Below are 15,485 nucleotides of genomic sequence, written 5' to 3'. Positions count from 1 at the left end.
TAAATGTGAAACGCTTGTGAAAGTAAAGAGTCCACGCTGCTCAGCAGCTGTTCAAGTCGCTCCACATGTTTAACTGCTGTTCTTATTGTGAGCTCCACATTACAGTGTTTAAACACAGTGGTGTTCAGAGCGTGACGTTACTGTATATGAAAACATTTCACCATAGTATTTTTGCAGTGTTCCCATGCATTCCCCCCTTGTTATAATGTGCAGTTTATCCTGCTTTGCCATGTTTATTAATATGCCTTACCGTGTTTTGCCATGCTTTCACTGTGATTTATTACACTTTGCTGTGCATTTACTGGGGTAACCATTTATAAGGGAGACCTTTTGCCATAAACCGAGTACAATACTGCACTGTTTATGAGATCTATTTGCGTTTCTTTTTGTATTGTTTAAACAGTCCCAGCCCGTGCTGGCACGTGGGCTGTTCAGACAGCCTCAGTCTTTGAGCACCCAAAACTGTGCAACACTCCTTTCAGTGCCTTTCTTTACATGACAGAAGTTAGAGCTGATGTGATATTGCAGACCCCAAAACCAAAAACCATGTTGAAATCTCCCTTTGTTAAACTGATAGCATCAGCAAACTGTTGTTTTCTTGCAATGCAATGCAGGACCGAGACGAAAACAATAAAAAAAAATCACATGCTTAGATTCCAGTAATAAGAAGCAGGACCTACAACTACAAACCAGCCTGCCCTGTCTGCACCTCTAACAGCACAGCAGAGGAACGTGGGCTAGTGACACCCAGTGGCCATTCCAGACATTGCTCATCAATTCTGCCACTGCTAAACCCTGACCCAAAAATATTGACGCCCTACCGTCCCATTAAAACACATTGTATTCCTACACAGACAGAGGGACAGACAGAGAGACAGACAGAGAGAGGGACAGACTCACAGCTTCTGTTTGTTTATGCAGTCTCACAGTTTTTGGCCACATCCTCTTGGATGAGAAGCAGCATCAACACATTTGTGTGCAGGGCACCGGGCCCCAAGGGTGTTGGAACTAGGGGTGCTGGGGGAGTGGCAGCGCCCCCTGGCTTTGCATGGCTTCCATCATATACGGGGGTTACAGTTTGGTTCAATGACTTTCAGCACCCCCACTTTAAAAATGGTTCCAGTGCCACTGCTGGGCCCTTGTTTGTCTTGCAACAATGGTATGTTACCAAAACACACAGCCTTATCTATCTATCTATCTATCTATCTATCTATCTATCTATCTATCTATCTATCTATCTATCTATCTATCTATCTATTAATACACCATCACAACCTTTCTAACCAATCAGATCCCTCCATTGCTGTAGGATATGGCATGCTGCACTGCAGCTTTTGATTTCTGTAATGCATGAAATGGAATTAGTTTAGGTTGGATAAAACCCATTCCATCACTACAGCAAGCATGGAAACTACCAAGAAGTAGTAAATAAATAAAAATTTAAAAAAATAAAAATGCCTGGATTAATTCAAGTATCTGAGAATTAAAAGGAGGTGTCAGAACCTGTTTGAAGGTATTTTGCTCTAAAGTACCAGTGTAAACACAGCGAAGATTCGTTTCTCAGGAGAGGGAACTTGGAGGAGAACATTCCACATTCTAACATTCCAAATTCTAAGCCACTCAGCAGGACTCGCTCTCTACTGGAAACCAGTCTGACAAATTCCCAGCTAACAAAAATCCACTTAAAAAGATAATGACATTAGAACCTGAGAAAACAAAAAAAGCTGTGTTTTGGAAAGGTTTGACTCAAGTGTGTATTATTGAGCTGGCCGGTTTATGCAATAAGGAAATTAATAAACCTTAACATTATTACATTGCTCTTTGTAGAAATTCAATCCCTGGTACAGACCTGCTCCTCATCACAGCTCTGCTTGCTCAATACAATAATAGGGTTTGGGGGGGGGGGGGGGGGGGGGGGGGGGGGGGATTCCTCCTGTATTGAATGCAGCCTCCCGGAGTCTGAGGACTCAGTAGCACTCAGGATATCCACAACCCACAGGCTATCCAAAACCCAGTCTTTATGGGTCTTACTGCCATCAGCCTGTCAAATACTATCTGTCAGTCAACACACCACTAAATTGCATCTCAGCTGAAGACAAGTGGAGTGCTTGAAGCGTCTTGATCTTAATAGACTGCAGGATTGGTGGGAATGTGATACTGAAACAGACAAACGAGTCATATCAGTTATAGTTACAAAATCATTGCAAGGGTCCCACGAAGAAGGAGTTGGAGGAATAAAGATCAATGCAAAAAAGGGGGTCGACCGCGATATAATGAATGAACGAATGAATCAATCAATCAATCTGTATTTTATAGAGCGCCTTTCATAGTGGACCCCCAGCCCAGAGAGCTTTACAAGATACAGTAAAAAAAAAAAAAAAAGATTTGTGGCTACATATTGAAGGGGGTAGAAACTGTATTTGAATACCTTAGTCACACGTGTTCATATTTTTAATATCCTTATTACAGTACATGACTACACAAAATAATAATAATTCAACGCAATATAACATAAGAGACAGTTCTTATGTTCAAAGCAAGAGTGGAACTCTAAAGATCCGGGATATGTTCTGTGCAACTTGCTCCATCTAGTGGTGGGAAAGTCAAATAGCAACTGAATATTGCCAGAAGCTGGTGCAAGCAAGGAACCCGATGCGAACGCATGAATGGATTAGTGATTGCAAGGACGACTAAATTAGGTGTTTTTGTGAAAATGATTTGGAAGGGGGACGGGGTGGGACGGGGGTAACAGAGTGATTGACACAAGCCACGGCTGACGGCTCCAGACAGTCTAGAGGCAGCCGGTGCGGCAGCAGCACTTACTGCCGGATAGACCTTGCTTGCGCTCAGGTCTTTGGACCGGCCAGGTCTTTGTGTAGCGGCACATGACAGCATGCACAGATATACAGCTGAGCGGGTGAAAAGCAACGCGTATGAGAAGACACTCTAGTACAGTGTTTGTAACACATGGTTAAAAAAGAATAGTCCAACGGTTTAGCTCATTTTAATCAGATGTGAGTGAAAATCAGCGTGTATCTTATATAAAAAAACACAGGTTTACAGCAATCACATTCATATCAGAAGGAAGGCAACCAAGCATTTAAACCAGCATAACCAGTTTATTATTTATTTATTTATTTATTTGAAGTGTCTATCATTACTCGAATAATCAGCTGTCCACTAACAGTAACCTAATTTGTGCCCCTCTGATCTGAGGAAACCCCGCACTTCAAACGTCAATCACAGCCCCGGTCCGTGGACCAGTCAAGCACCTGCCGAAGTGATGCGAGTGCGTTAGGACCCAGAAGAAAGACTCCGCGCAGACACTGTTTGATGCGCTTGCTTCTTGTTCTGACTCCCGAGTCCACTACTGCTGGAGAGGAGAGTGCGGGAGAGAGAGGCAGAGAGCGAGTGAAGACAGACTGACTGACAGGCAGAGGCGCCGTTTAAAACGTTACCGTTTCATCCTCGCCAAGAGCTCCTTGCTTGCCTGTCCTCCCCGTTAATTCTAGTATCAGCAGCACAGACTGTGCAAGGCGGGTCGCTCGTTGCGTCGAGCAGTCTGCACCGCTGTAAGAGATGAGCCAGAGGTTTACTGTCACGGCGTTTGCAGGCAAGAATGAGGAGGCGTGGGGTCTTGGAGGAAAGAAAGGGGAAATAAATGAGTTATTCGAGAGTGATGAAACGACAGCGGGTTCTCCAGACAAATGTACCAGCGGCACAGCCCAGGAACCGGGCAAAGGTAGGCTCCTACATGCTGCTCTACTGCTGTGCAAACAATGATTATCAGTCGAAGCACATTCATCTAATGAGCACCTGTAAGCATGCCTTGAATAAAGAATGAAATAACAACTAAACAACAACAACAACAACAATAATATTATTATTATTATTATTATTATTATTATTATTATTATTATTATTTATTATTATTAATAATAATAATAATAATGATGATGATGATGATGATGATTACAGTAATAATGAAATAGATTGATTTCCAAAACACCTGATCATAATAATTATTCTAAAGATTACAGAAGGTAGCTATTGTTACCCTAGTATGATGCCCTGCTCTTTAGTTACAAGCGAGTCTTGTGACATGGTGTGAAAATATATTACATTGTCTAAATACATTTAGGTAAATAAACTTAGAGGTGGAATTTTACTGTTGGAATTTCTGCCTTAAACTGGAAAAGAGTATTGAATTTTGCTAGTTGTTATGAAGCATGGTTAGAATAGATAGTAGATACTGGCTGGGTGAAGTCACTAAAGCTGGGGGTGACACTGTAAATAACTGCTATTGAAGCAGGTTAGTGGAGTAAAACTGGAACACAAAAGAAACAGCACCTATTATTGACCTGCACAGTTAAGCACTGGACTGACACACACACACTGACACACACACACACACACACACACACACACACACACACACACACACACACACACACTGACACACACACACACACACACACACACACACACACACTGACACACACACACACACACACACACACACACACACACACACACACACACACACACACACACACACACACACACACACACACACACACACACACACACACACACACAACATGTCGTTATTGCAGGAGAGAATGTGCAGCAGAGGACATTCCCAGCCGTACACGATTACACAGACAGGTTAAAGGCTGCTCTCCTTATTGATGAATAAAAGAGAAGACTTCAAGGTGACCTCTTCGAGGTTTGTAAAGCCATGAATGTGTAGAGCAGGGCACACAGACAGCAAGCAGCTGGATTGTGTTCGTGGAGAGTGCTGCTGAAGCAGGAGCAGCTGCATGTTTGATGAGAGGTGGGGTAGCAGGGTCTGGAGCAGGGAGAGGGGGGTGCAATCCGTTAACGGCCTCAATGGCTCTTTACTACAGCTCATGTTTCCTGTCCTGATGGAGTAGCGTACAGAAATGACAATAGCATTCAAGATGAACTGGTCTGTCACAATGAAATGAGTGCTAAGCTTTGGACATCACAACACAACCACGCAGCTTGTGTTAATAATGAGAATGCTAGCCGTCGTGACATCACAACACAATCACGCAGCCTGTGTTAATAATGAGAATGCTAGCCGTCGTGACATCACAACACAATCACGCAGCCTGTGTTAATAATGAGAATGCTAGCCGTCGTGACATCACAACACAATCACGCAGCCTGTGTTAATAATGAGAATGCTAGCCGTCGTGACATCACAACACAATCACGCAGCCTGTGTTAATAATGAGAATGCTAGCCGTCGTGACATCACAACACAATCACGCAGCCTGTGTTAATAATGAGAATGCTAGCCGTCGTGACATCACAACACAAACACGCAGCCTGTGTTAATAATGAGAATGCTAGCCGTCGTGACATCACAACACAATCACGCAGCCTGTGTTAATAATGAGAATGCTAGCCGTCGTGACATCACAACACAATCACGCAGCCTGTGTTAATAATGAGAATGCTAGCCGTCGTGACATCACAACACAATCACGCAGCCTGTGTTAATAATGAGAATGCTAGCCGTCGTGACATCACAACACAATCACGCAGCCTGTGTTAATAATGAGAATGCTAGCCGTCGTGACATCACAACACAATCACGCAGCCTGTGTTAATAATGAGAATGCTAGCCGTCGTGACATCACAACACAAAACGCAGCCTGTGTTAATAATGAGAATGCTAGCCGTCGTGACATCACAACACAATCACGCAGCCTGTGTTAATAATGAGAATGCTAGCCGTCGTGACATCACAACACAACCACGCAGCCTGTGTTAATAATGAGAATGCTTCATAATGGGTTGATCCCAATCTAACATGAAAGCGCCTTCAGATGCATTGTTTTCTTTCTGCTCTTAACTGCATTGAGTGTAAACAGGAGCTTCTCAATCTCAGCTGGTTCTCCCAGGATCAATATTTTAAAATCCAACAAATAAAACAAACTAGCAATTGTATGAACGAAGCAATCAATGCAGTGATGGATCAGTTTAAACACTACAGTGGAATTGTAAAGGACTCTGCTGGAAACACCAGGAAGGGTTCAGATATCCTAACTGAGTCCCCTGGAATTGTAAAGGGCTCTGCTGGAAACACCAGGAAAAGTTCTCATATCCGAACTCAGGGTTCAGGGTTGTATCTTTCTTTGTAAACTCTTCACATGGTCTTGGTTCTGGTAGAAACACAGCTCCTGAATCCATTCCTGCTGCCATAGATCAGATCTCCTTCTCCTGGGCTTCATTCATTGGGTCATGTATTTATTCATTCCTCTGCCAGCGAGCCCAGGTGCACAATGTAGAAATGTATCTATTGTAAATATGAAATACCATGTCAGCATCAGAAATGCAGCACCCAATGCATCCCGTTTCATTTAGTCCCACGTTTCCGCCTGCTTTCTGAACAGACATGTTTAGTAGCTGTGTGAAAAGCACACTGTTTGGGAAAGAGTTTCCTGTGATTTGATAGTGTCCTGTTTTGAGACCGGCATGGAAACACAACAGTCTGTTTTGCGTGATTAACACACACACACACACACACACACACACACACACACACAACAAATCCATAATCAGGCTTGTCTGTTGTATAACAAGAACTGATGTCTAAGACACATCAAAACAGGCGTGTTTAATCTACTAAGAATAATGCTGCTTCCCCCGTGTGCTGTTAGACAGGCGAGGGTCACTGTGAGCTGAGTGGAAATCCTAATCAAAGATGCCAAAAGATTGACATTCAAAGTAAATGTAGTAAAATAGTATGAAGCAGGATTAACAGTGGGAAGCAGCAGCTCTCTCGTTATCACAGGCCATGGCAGGCTTCCTTCATTCCTCCGGCTTCCCAGCGTCTAACATCCAGCACCTCATCTGAATCAGTGTGCCTGCAGCTCACGGCTCTGTCTTTGCTAATCTTAATTAATCTGAATGCTGTTTTCGAGCCAAGCCCTTTCAAATGCCAGACAGGGGGATCCTTTCCCTTCAGCAGCCATTAGCATTCAAGCACGTTACACTTTTTATTCATAATCCCAGAACTCCTCTTCAGCCATTGAGGAGAGGGACAGTGTTACAGAATCAGGATTTGAAACGAAAAAGAAACGAGGCAAACCTCAGAACGGGCCACACTGCTCCGACAGTGTTTTATGCAGAGCCCCAAACTGCACCCCAGTAATTCATCTAGTATTTTGATTGACACCCACTAGAGTTTGTATTGGTTTGTATCAGGCTTGTAAAGAAAACGTTGATTTCCCTGCAAGTTGTGCTGGAGAGAGAGCGCGTCCAGCTGCGTCTGCATTCCCTGATTCTCTCTTCCCGAGTCTGTGTCCATCCATTGCTGCTGCTGTTGTTTTTTTGAATATATTAGACAGAGCTTTTTTTTTTTCACTTGCCCTTTTAAGGACCGTCACACAACAGTTCCATTTTATATCATTCCAATCAGCCTTTTTAAATGTTTTCAGACACCGTTGTGCTGGACTAGTTAGAAAGCTTGGAAAATAATGATCTTTAAAGGGGCAATGTATTGTTGTATTGGATTGATTAGCGAAATGAGATAGGCATTCGTAGGATGCAGCTGCAGCTAAATGCTCCTCTACATCCGATAGTTTTAACTTTGCATGGCAGGAGAGAGAGAGAGAGCGAGAGAGAGAGAGAGAGAGAGAGAGAGAGAGAGAGAGAGAGAGAGAGAGAGAGAGAGAGAGAAAGGTGACAAGTGCTTATCCTGAAACTGCTGTACTGTACTGTAGTGTGCTGTACTGTGCCGTACTGTGCTGTGCTGTGACCACTTTTCTAGTGGTCAACATCTCAGAGATGGAGGTGGCTTTGTACTTCAAGAACAGGAGTTTTATCCAGGACTTGACAGGACAAAGACATTAGCCGAATGGACAGACATAAGACCCTTGACACGACATGTGCACCGTATCCTGAAAAACTGCTTCACACTGAATACTGTAGTGACTGATGTGCCGTTGACGTCTGTTACTGTGCAGATATCGACTCCATTGACACACTCTGTCACGTCAGCTGTAGCGAATACTGCTGCGTGACTGTGCTGGCTGTACTGTAGAGCAAAGTGCTGTGCTGTGCTGTGCTGTGCTGTGCTGTGCTGTGCTGTAGGAATGGCACTGAAACTAACGGACTTCAGGCAATGTGGTCTATAGCTGAGGAACTGGTGAGACAGTGCAGTCTGGTGGTTAGAGTTGAGGGACTGGGAGGCAGTGTGTTCTGGTGGTTAGAGCTGAGGGACTGGGAGAGTGTGGAAGGCAGTGGGTCTGAGAGCTGAGGGACTGGGAGGCAGTGTGGTCTAGTGGTTAGAGCTGAGGGACTGGGAGGCAGGCAGTGTGGTTAGAGTGAGTTAGAGTGTGAGTGACTGGATGAGGCACTGGGAGGCAGTGTGGTTAAAGATGAGGCACTGGGAGTGGAGTGTGTTCTCGTGTTTAAAGATGAGGCACTGGGAGGCAGTGTGTTCTTGTGTTTAAAGATGAGGGACTGGGAGGCAGTGTGTTCTCGTGTTTAAAGATGAGGCACTGGGAGGCAATGTGTTCTCGTGTTTAAAGATGAGGCACTGGGAGGCAATGTGTTCTCGTGTTTAAAGATGAGGCACTGGGAGGCAATGTGTTCTCGTGTTTAAAGATGAGGCACTGGGAGGCAGTGTGTTCTCGTGTTTAAAGATGAGGCACTGGGAGGCAATGTGTTCTCGTGTTTAAAGTGAGGCACTGGGAGGCAATGTGTTCTTGTTTAAAGATGAGGCAAGAAAGATGAGGCACTGGGAGGCAATGTGTTCTCGTGTTTAAAGATGAGGCACTGGGAGGCAATGTGTTCTCGTGTTTAAAGATGAGGCACTGGGAGGCAATGTGTTCTCGTGTTTAAAGATGAGGCACTGGGAGGCAATGTGTTCTCGTGTTTAAAGATGAGGCACTGGGAGGCAATGTGTTCTCGTGTTTAAAGATGAGGCACTGGGAGGCAATGTGTTCTCGTGTTTAAAGATGAGGCACTGGGAGGCAATGTGTTCTCGTGTTTAAAGATGAGGCACTGGGAGGCAATGTGTTCTCGTGTTTAAAGATGAGGCACTGGGAGGCAATGTGTTCTCGTGTTTAAAGATGAGGCACTGGGAGGCAATGTGTTCTCGTGTTTAAAGATGAGGCACTGGGAGGCACTGGGAGGCAATGTGTTCTTGTGTTTAAAGATGAGGCACTGGGAGGCAGTGTGTTCTCGTGTTTAAAGATGAGGCACTGGGAGGCAATGTGTGTTTAAAGATGAGGCACTGGGAGGCAATGTGTTCTCGTGTTTAAAGATGAGGCACTGGGAGGCAATGTGTTCTCGTGTTTAAAGATGAGGCACTGGGAGGCAATGAGTTCTCGTGTTTAAAGATGAGGCACTGGGAGGCAATGTGTTCTCGTGTTAAAGATAGGCACTGGGAGGCATGTGTTCTCGTGTTTAAAGATGGGCACTGGGAGGCAATGTGTTCTCGTGTTTAAAGATGAGGCACTGGGAGGCAATGTGTTCTCGTGTTTAAAGATGAGGCACTGGGAGGCAATGTGTTCTCGTGTTTAAAGATGAGGCACTGGGAGGCAATGTGTTCTCGTGTTTAAAGATGAGGCACTGGGAGGCAGTGTGTTCTTGTTTTTAAAGATGAGGCACTGGGAGGCAATGTGTTCTCGTGTTTAAAGATGAGGCACTGGGAGGCAATGTGTTCTCGTGTTTAAAGATGAGGCACTGGGAGGCAATGTGTTCTCGTGTTTAAAGATGAGGCACTGGGAGGCAATGTGTTCTCGTGTTTAAAGATGAGGCACTGGGAGGCAATGTGTTCTCGTGTTTAAAGATGAGGCACTGGGAGGCAGTGTGTTCTTGTTTTTAAAGATGAGGCACTGGGAGGCAATGTGTTCTCGTGTTTAAAGATGAGGCACTGGGAGGCAGTGTGTTCTCGTGTTTAAAGATGAGGCACTGGGAGGCAATGTGTTCTCGTGTTTAAAGATGAGGCACTGGGACAATGTGTTCTCGTGTTTAAAGATGAGGCACTGGGAGGCAATGTGTTCTCGTGTTTAAAGATGAGGCACTGGGAGGCAATGTGTTCTCGTGTTTAAAGATGAGGCACTGGGAGGCAATGTGTTCTCGTGTTTAAAGATGAGGCACTGGGAGGCAATGTGTTCTCGTGTTTAAAGATGAGGCACTGGGAGGCAATGTGTTCTCGTGTTTAAAGATGAGGCACTGGGAGGCAATGTGTTCTCGTGTTTAAAGATGAGGCACTGGGAGGCAATGTGTTCTCGTGTTTAAAGATGAGGCACTGGGAGGCAATGTGTTCTCGTGTTTAAAGATGAGGCACTGGGAGGCAATGTGTTCTCGTGTTTAAAGATGAGGCACTGGGAGGCAATGTGTTCTCGTGTTTAAAGATGAGGCACTGGGAGGCAATGTGTTCTCGTGTTTAAAGATGAGGCACTGGGAGGCAATGTGTTCTCGTGTTTAAAGATGAGGCACTGGGAGGCAATGTGTTCTCGTGTTTAAAGATGAGGCACTGGGAGGCAATGTGTTCTCGTGTTTAAAGATGAGGCACTGGGAGGCAATGTGTTCTCGTGTTTAAAGATGAGGCACTGGGAGGCAATGTGTTCTCGTGTTTAAAGATGAGGCACTGGGAGGCAATGTGTTCTCGTGTTTAAAGATGAGGCACTGGGAGGCAATGTGTTCTCGTGTTTAAAGATGAGGCACTGGGAGGCAATGTGTTCTCGTGTTTAAAGATGAGGCACTGGGAGGCAATGTGTTCTCGTGTTTAAAGATGAGGCACTGGGAGGCAATGTGTTCTCGTGTTTAAAGATGAGGCACTGGGAGGCAATGTGTTCTCGTGTTTAAAGATGAGGCACTGGGAGGCAATGTGTTCTCGTGTTTAAAGATGAGGCACTGGGAGGCAATGTGTTCTCGTGTTTAAAGATGAGGCACTGGGAGGCAATGTGTTCTCGTGTTTAAAGATGAGGCACTGGGAGGCAGTGTGTTCTTGTTTTTAAAGATGAGGCACTGGGAGGCAATGTGTTCTCGTGTTTAAAGATGAGGCACTGGGAGGCAATGTGTTCTCGTGTTTAAAGATGAGGCACTGGGAGGCAATGTGTTCTCGTGTTTAAAGATGAGGCACTGGGAGGCAATGTGTTCTCGTGTTTAAAGATGAGGCACTGGGAGGCAATGTGTTCTCGTGTTTAAAGATGAGGCACTGGGAGGCAATGTGTTCTCGTGTTTAAAGATGAGGCACTGGGAGGCAATGTGTTCTCGTGTTTAAAGATGAGGCACTGGGAGGCAATGTGTTCTCGTGTTTAAAGATGAGGCACTGGGAGGCAGTGTGTTCTCGTTTTTAAAGATGAGGCACTGGGAGGCAATGTGTTCTCGTGTTTAAAGATGAGGCACTGGGAGGCAATGTGTTCTCGTGTTTAAAGATGAGGCACTGGGAGGCAATGTGTTCTCGTGTTTAAAGATGAGGCACTGGGAGGCAATGTGTTCTCGTGTTTAAAGATGAGGCACTGGGAGGCAATGTGTTCTCGTGTTTAAAGATGAGGCACTGGGAGGCAATGTGTTCTCGTGTTTAAAGATGAGGCACTGGGAGGCAGTGTGTTCTTGTTTTTAAAGATGAGGCACTGGGAGGCAATGTGTTCTCGTGTTTAAAGATGAGGCACTGGGAGGCAATGTGTTCTCGTGTTTAAAGATGAGACACTGGGAGGCAGTGTGTTCTTGTTTTTAAAGATGAGGCACTGGGAGGCAATGTGTTCTCGTGTTTAAAGATGAGGCACTGGGAGGCAATGTGTTCTCGTGTTTAAAGATGAGGCACTGGGAGTTGGCTGACCTGGATCATGGCTGATTTTGTTTTTTAAACTGCGGCCTGATGCAGATGCCAAGCAGCTCTCTGGAATTCAGGCCCTGTCGTTCCAGCTGAAGTGAGAGAGGATCCGGCTGTCCGTCTTCTAATGAGGGTTTCATGTGTGATTGTCCTCAGCCAGCTCACTGGAATGCCAGGGCCTCAGTTCAGCTCATTGTCTGTATGGCGTGCTGTGCCAGAAATACCTCACTGCTCTTTACTCTTAGGAAGTTTACCACAGTAAAGAATACAATTATTATGAGCAACAGCACAGCACTGGATAGAAGAGAAATCCACATACAGCCCCTCGCTAAGAGAAAGGGTGCAGAGCTTGCTTTTGGCATGAACACTGAACTGCTCCTTTCCTCACCCTTAAGAGAAAGAGTGCTCCCTCCAGTCCAGGACAGGCTTGGGGCATGGAGGCTGAACTCCCTTCCTCACCCCTAAGAGAAAGGGTGCTCCCTCCAGTCCAGGGCTTGAGGCATTGAGTCTGAACTGCTCCCATTGAGACATGCTTGTGAGGCAATGTCGGGAAGCTGAGATTCCCACTAGCGATGCTCTGAGGATGAATGGAGAAGACAATGTTTACCTTGATCAACAGCAAGCACTCATAAAACAAAAAAAGAGAGAAATCACTTTCCATAAAGACAATCAAGAGAACCGAACTGTATTTCATCAGTTTCCTGTTAATTGAGGTGCATATTGTGCGAGTGTGTGCGTGGGAGAGAGATGGAGTCACACTTCTATTCTCAGAAAGCCCTTGCTTCAACACATTACTCAAATGGAAGGGCACAAGAACAAAAGAAAGCCTAATTTCACCGACAAGCACTTGAATCACCAGTAAATGTGTTTGAAATTCACGACGCGCTGGTACGCTGGCAGAGAGGCAGCTGGCTAGGGTGAGGGCAAGCTAACAAGGATGCATCTGAGCACAGCAACTGTTTCACACACTGTAAATGACTTGTCAGCTACTGTATGAACCAAGTCTGAGTTTAAAACCCAAAAGAGCCTGGGCTAACTAGTGAGTGGACAATGCATTGATCAGGATTACCTGCTAACCTGCTAGGAAATACCGCCATTGCATGATTCTTTATTCGCTCTCTCTGCTTTGCCTCCCTGTCGGCAGAGCACTCTCACTCTATCTCTCAGTAACTCTGTCAGTGAGCGTAACGGTGAGGAGAAAGGGGATTGGCTCCCTCCCTGTCTAGAGAACCTCACAGATCTGCGTCACCATGGAAACCCCTGGCTCAGTGATGGCTAGGAGATGAGTGTGTGAAGAATGCACAAGTACACAGCAGTTACATTGCAGTGAGGCTGCAGTCTAGTCACTGCAGTAGGACTGTGCTCAACCCAGGAGCTTCCTAATGGTACACACATTTCAGAGAGAGATGGGGGTTCGTGAGCATCACTGAATTACTTCATTGAAGGTTTTAAGATCCATCTTTATACCTCTTATTAGCACTAGAAATATCATCACCACTCCCTTTTTTATTCTGTTAAAGATACGTTGTTTCTTTGCTTGTCTTTTATAATTCAGTTAGGACTATGTAGTGAATTTCAAAGATCAGCCAGGCTTTATATGAAAAGCTGCTGCTGCTGCTGTTGCTGCCTGGTCTTTAATAACTGCTGGTTTGGTTGTTGAAGCACCTGCCAGCCGAGCGCCTTTTGGATCTGCTATCTTGCCTATTGTGACTAGCAACACGAAGATGCAGCTGTTATACTGTATATTTCAGGACACGCCAGGACAGTGGTCTCATCAGCAGACAGTGGTCCCCAGTGCATTCCTGTTTCAGAACAATCTTCCATTTACATAACAACGGAATCAGTCAAAACAGTTCGCAGGTATATCCCACTCACCGAGCATTTCTTTAGAGACGGTCTCAGTGAAGTCTGATGAAGTGTGGCTCCCTCTAGTGCCTGTCTTTTGTATTGCAAATACCAACGCAGCAGCAAGCCAACTTCCTTTCACACCCCCACCTCTTGTTAATTGATGCAGAAATGCAGTTCTAACCCACCGAGGATCACTCTGTCCTCAGATTGCCTGATTCTTCTCACCGTGGAGTGCCAAAGGAAGGCTCATTAAAAAGTGGCCTCACAGAACGGTCCTTTGTTTTTCAGTACATGCTGTAATGAACTGGACTGTGAGTGAGATCACCAGCACACTCACGCATTCAAAGGCCAATCTGATTATTTGTTTTGTTATTTTTCACTTATTTACCAGTAAAGCACAGTGAACACATGGTAGAGCACAGGTTAGTATTGTAAATAATTGCGAGGTATAGTAAAGTGTATTAATAAATGTGGCAAACCAGGGTAAACTATGGTGAACGGATAGTATAACCATGTGGAAAAGCATGCTGAAAACCAAAAATAACGTGCAAAACATACAGTGGTGAACTTTATAAGGGTTTGCCTTACAGGAGAGAGGGGAGATGAAATCTTGTTTCTGTCTGTCTGTCTCTCTGTCTCTACCTAGCTCTCTGATTGCAGCACACTGTTCTTTTCTCAAATAGATTCCAGTTATAATAACATGATATTACCAGCAGGAGTGAACTGCTTGATATTGACAGCGGTGACAGTCCACAGCACACAGGATAACCCACTTTACTGAGAAGAAGCTGAGAAGATCTGTGAGGTCTATAATAATAAACAAGATTGAGAGCTGGGGAATTCCAGAGGCATTATCTGAATGCACCCACAGACTCCACCATGGTTTCTGCTTTGAAAGAAAAAGCAGTTATTAAAAGCAATTATTCTTCAGGCCACAAGATGGCGCATGACATCCAAGGAAAGAGTGAATGCATTTGGAAAAGTACTTGAATGATAAACACAGCTGTTAATCTTTGCTTTTTTGCAGTCTCATAGAAACATGTTTTTTTTGTTGTTTTGTTTTTTAATTTAGTCATTGCCAATTATTTTTTTATTTTCTCCCAATTTGAAATGGCCAACTATTATTTATTTATGCTCGGCTCACCGCTACCACCCCTGTGCTGACTCGGGAGCGGCGAAGACGAACACATGCTGTCCTCCGAAGCGTGTGTCGTCAGCCGACCGCTTCTTTACACTCTGCGGATTCACCGTGCAGCCGTCCAGGAGCTACAGCGTAGGAGGACAACGCAGCTCCCGGGCAGCTAACAGGCAAGCCCACAGGCGCCCGGACAGACTACAGGGGTCGCTGGTGTGCGGTGAGCCGAGGACATCCTGTCGACCTAGGCCTCTGCCCCCCGGTGATGCTCAGCCAACTGAGCGCCACCTCCTTGGAACTCACATCCACGGTCAGCTGTGGAATAGCCCAGACTCAAACCGGCAACGTCCAGGCTATAGGGCGCATCCTGCACTCAAGTAGAGCGCCTTTACTGGATGCGCCACTTGGGAGTCAGTTTAGAGGGTGCATCAGTTCAGGTAAAACAGACTTTCACAAAGTTCAGAGGAAAGTGTTGCTTATAATCCCAGTGCCGCATATAAAGATCTAACGGCTTTGAGCAAAAGAGTATCTCAATGTGATGCCACACTGTAACAATGACACGGCGCTTCGAAATGACACGGCTGAAAGGGGGCTTTGGGTCTCTAGATTCGTGGCAACAGATGGATTTGATTCTCAGCACAATGCAACAGTTTGGTAGGAATCGACGTGACATTA

The 15,485-nt window shown here is 45.2% G+C and overlaps 1 protein-coding gene across 3 annotated transcripts in view; it reads left to right on the top strand.

The window, feature by feature from the left end:
- The first annotated feature begins 3,334 nt into the window (after nt 1-3,334).
- LOC121319438 (solute carrier family 12 member 5-like) overlaps nt 3,335-15,485 on the top strand; it is a 98,920-nt gene continuing 86,769 nt past the window's right edge. Inside the window, exon 1 of one of the 3 annotated variants that reach the window (XM_041256877.1) lies at nt 3,335-3,742. In XM_041256877.1, coding sequence (XP_041112811.1) covers nt 3,580-3,742 — 163 coding nt within the window. In that variant the 5' untranslated portion in view covers nt 3,335-3,579. The remainder of the gene's footprint in view (nt 3,743-15,485) is intronic. The other 2 variants (XM_041256876.1, XM_041256878.1) reach the window with 2 other exon arrangements.

Source organism: Polyodon spathula, chromosome 8 (assembly GCF_017654505.1).
Source record: "Polyodon spathula isolate WHYD16114869_AA chromosome 8, ASM1765450v1, whole genome shotgun sequence".
Classification (NCBI taxonomy): domain Eukaryota; kingdom Metazoa; phylum Chordata; class Actinopteri; order Acipenseriformes; family Polyodontidae; genus Polyodon; species Polyodon spathula.
The sequence above is the reverse complement of the archived record's forward strand: the minus strand, read 5'-3'. Positions and strand labels throughout refer to the sequence as shown.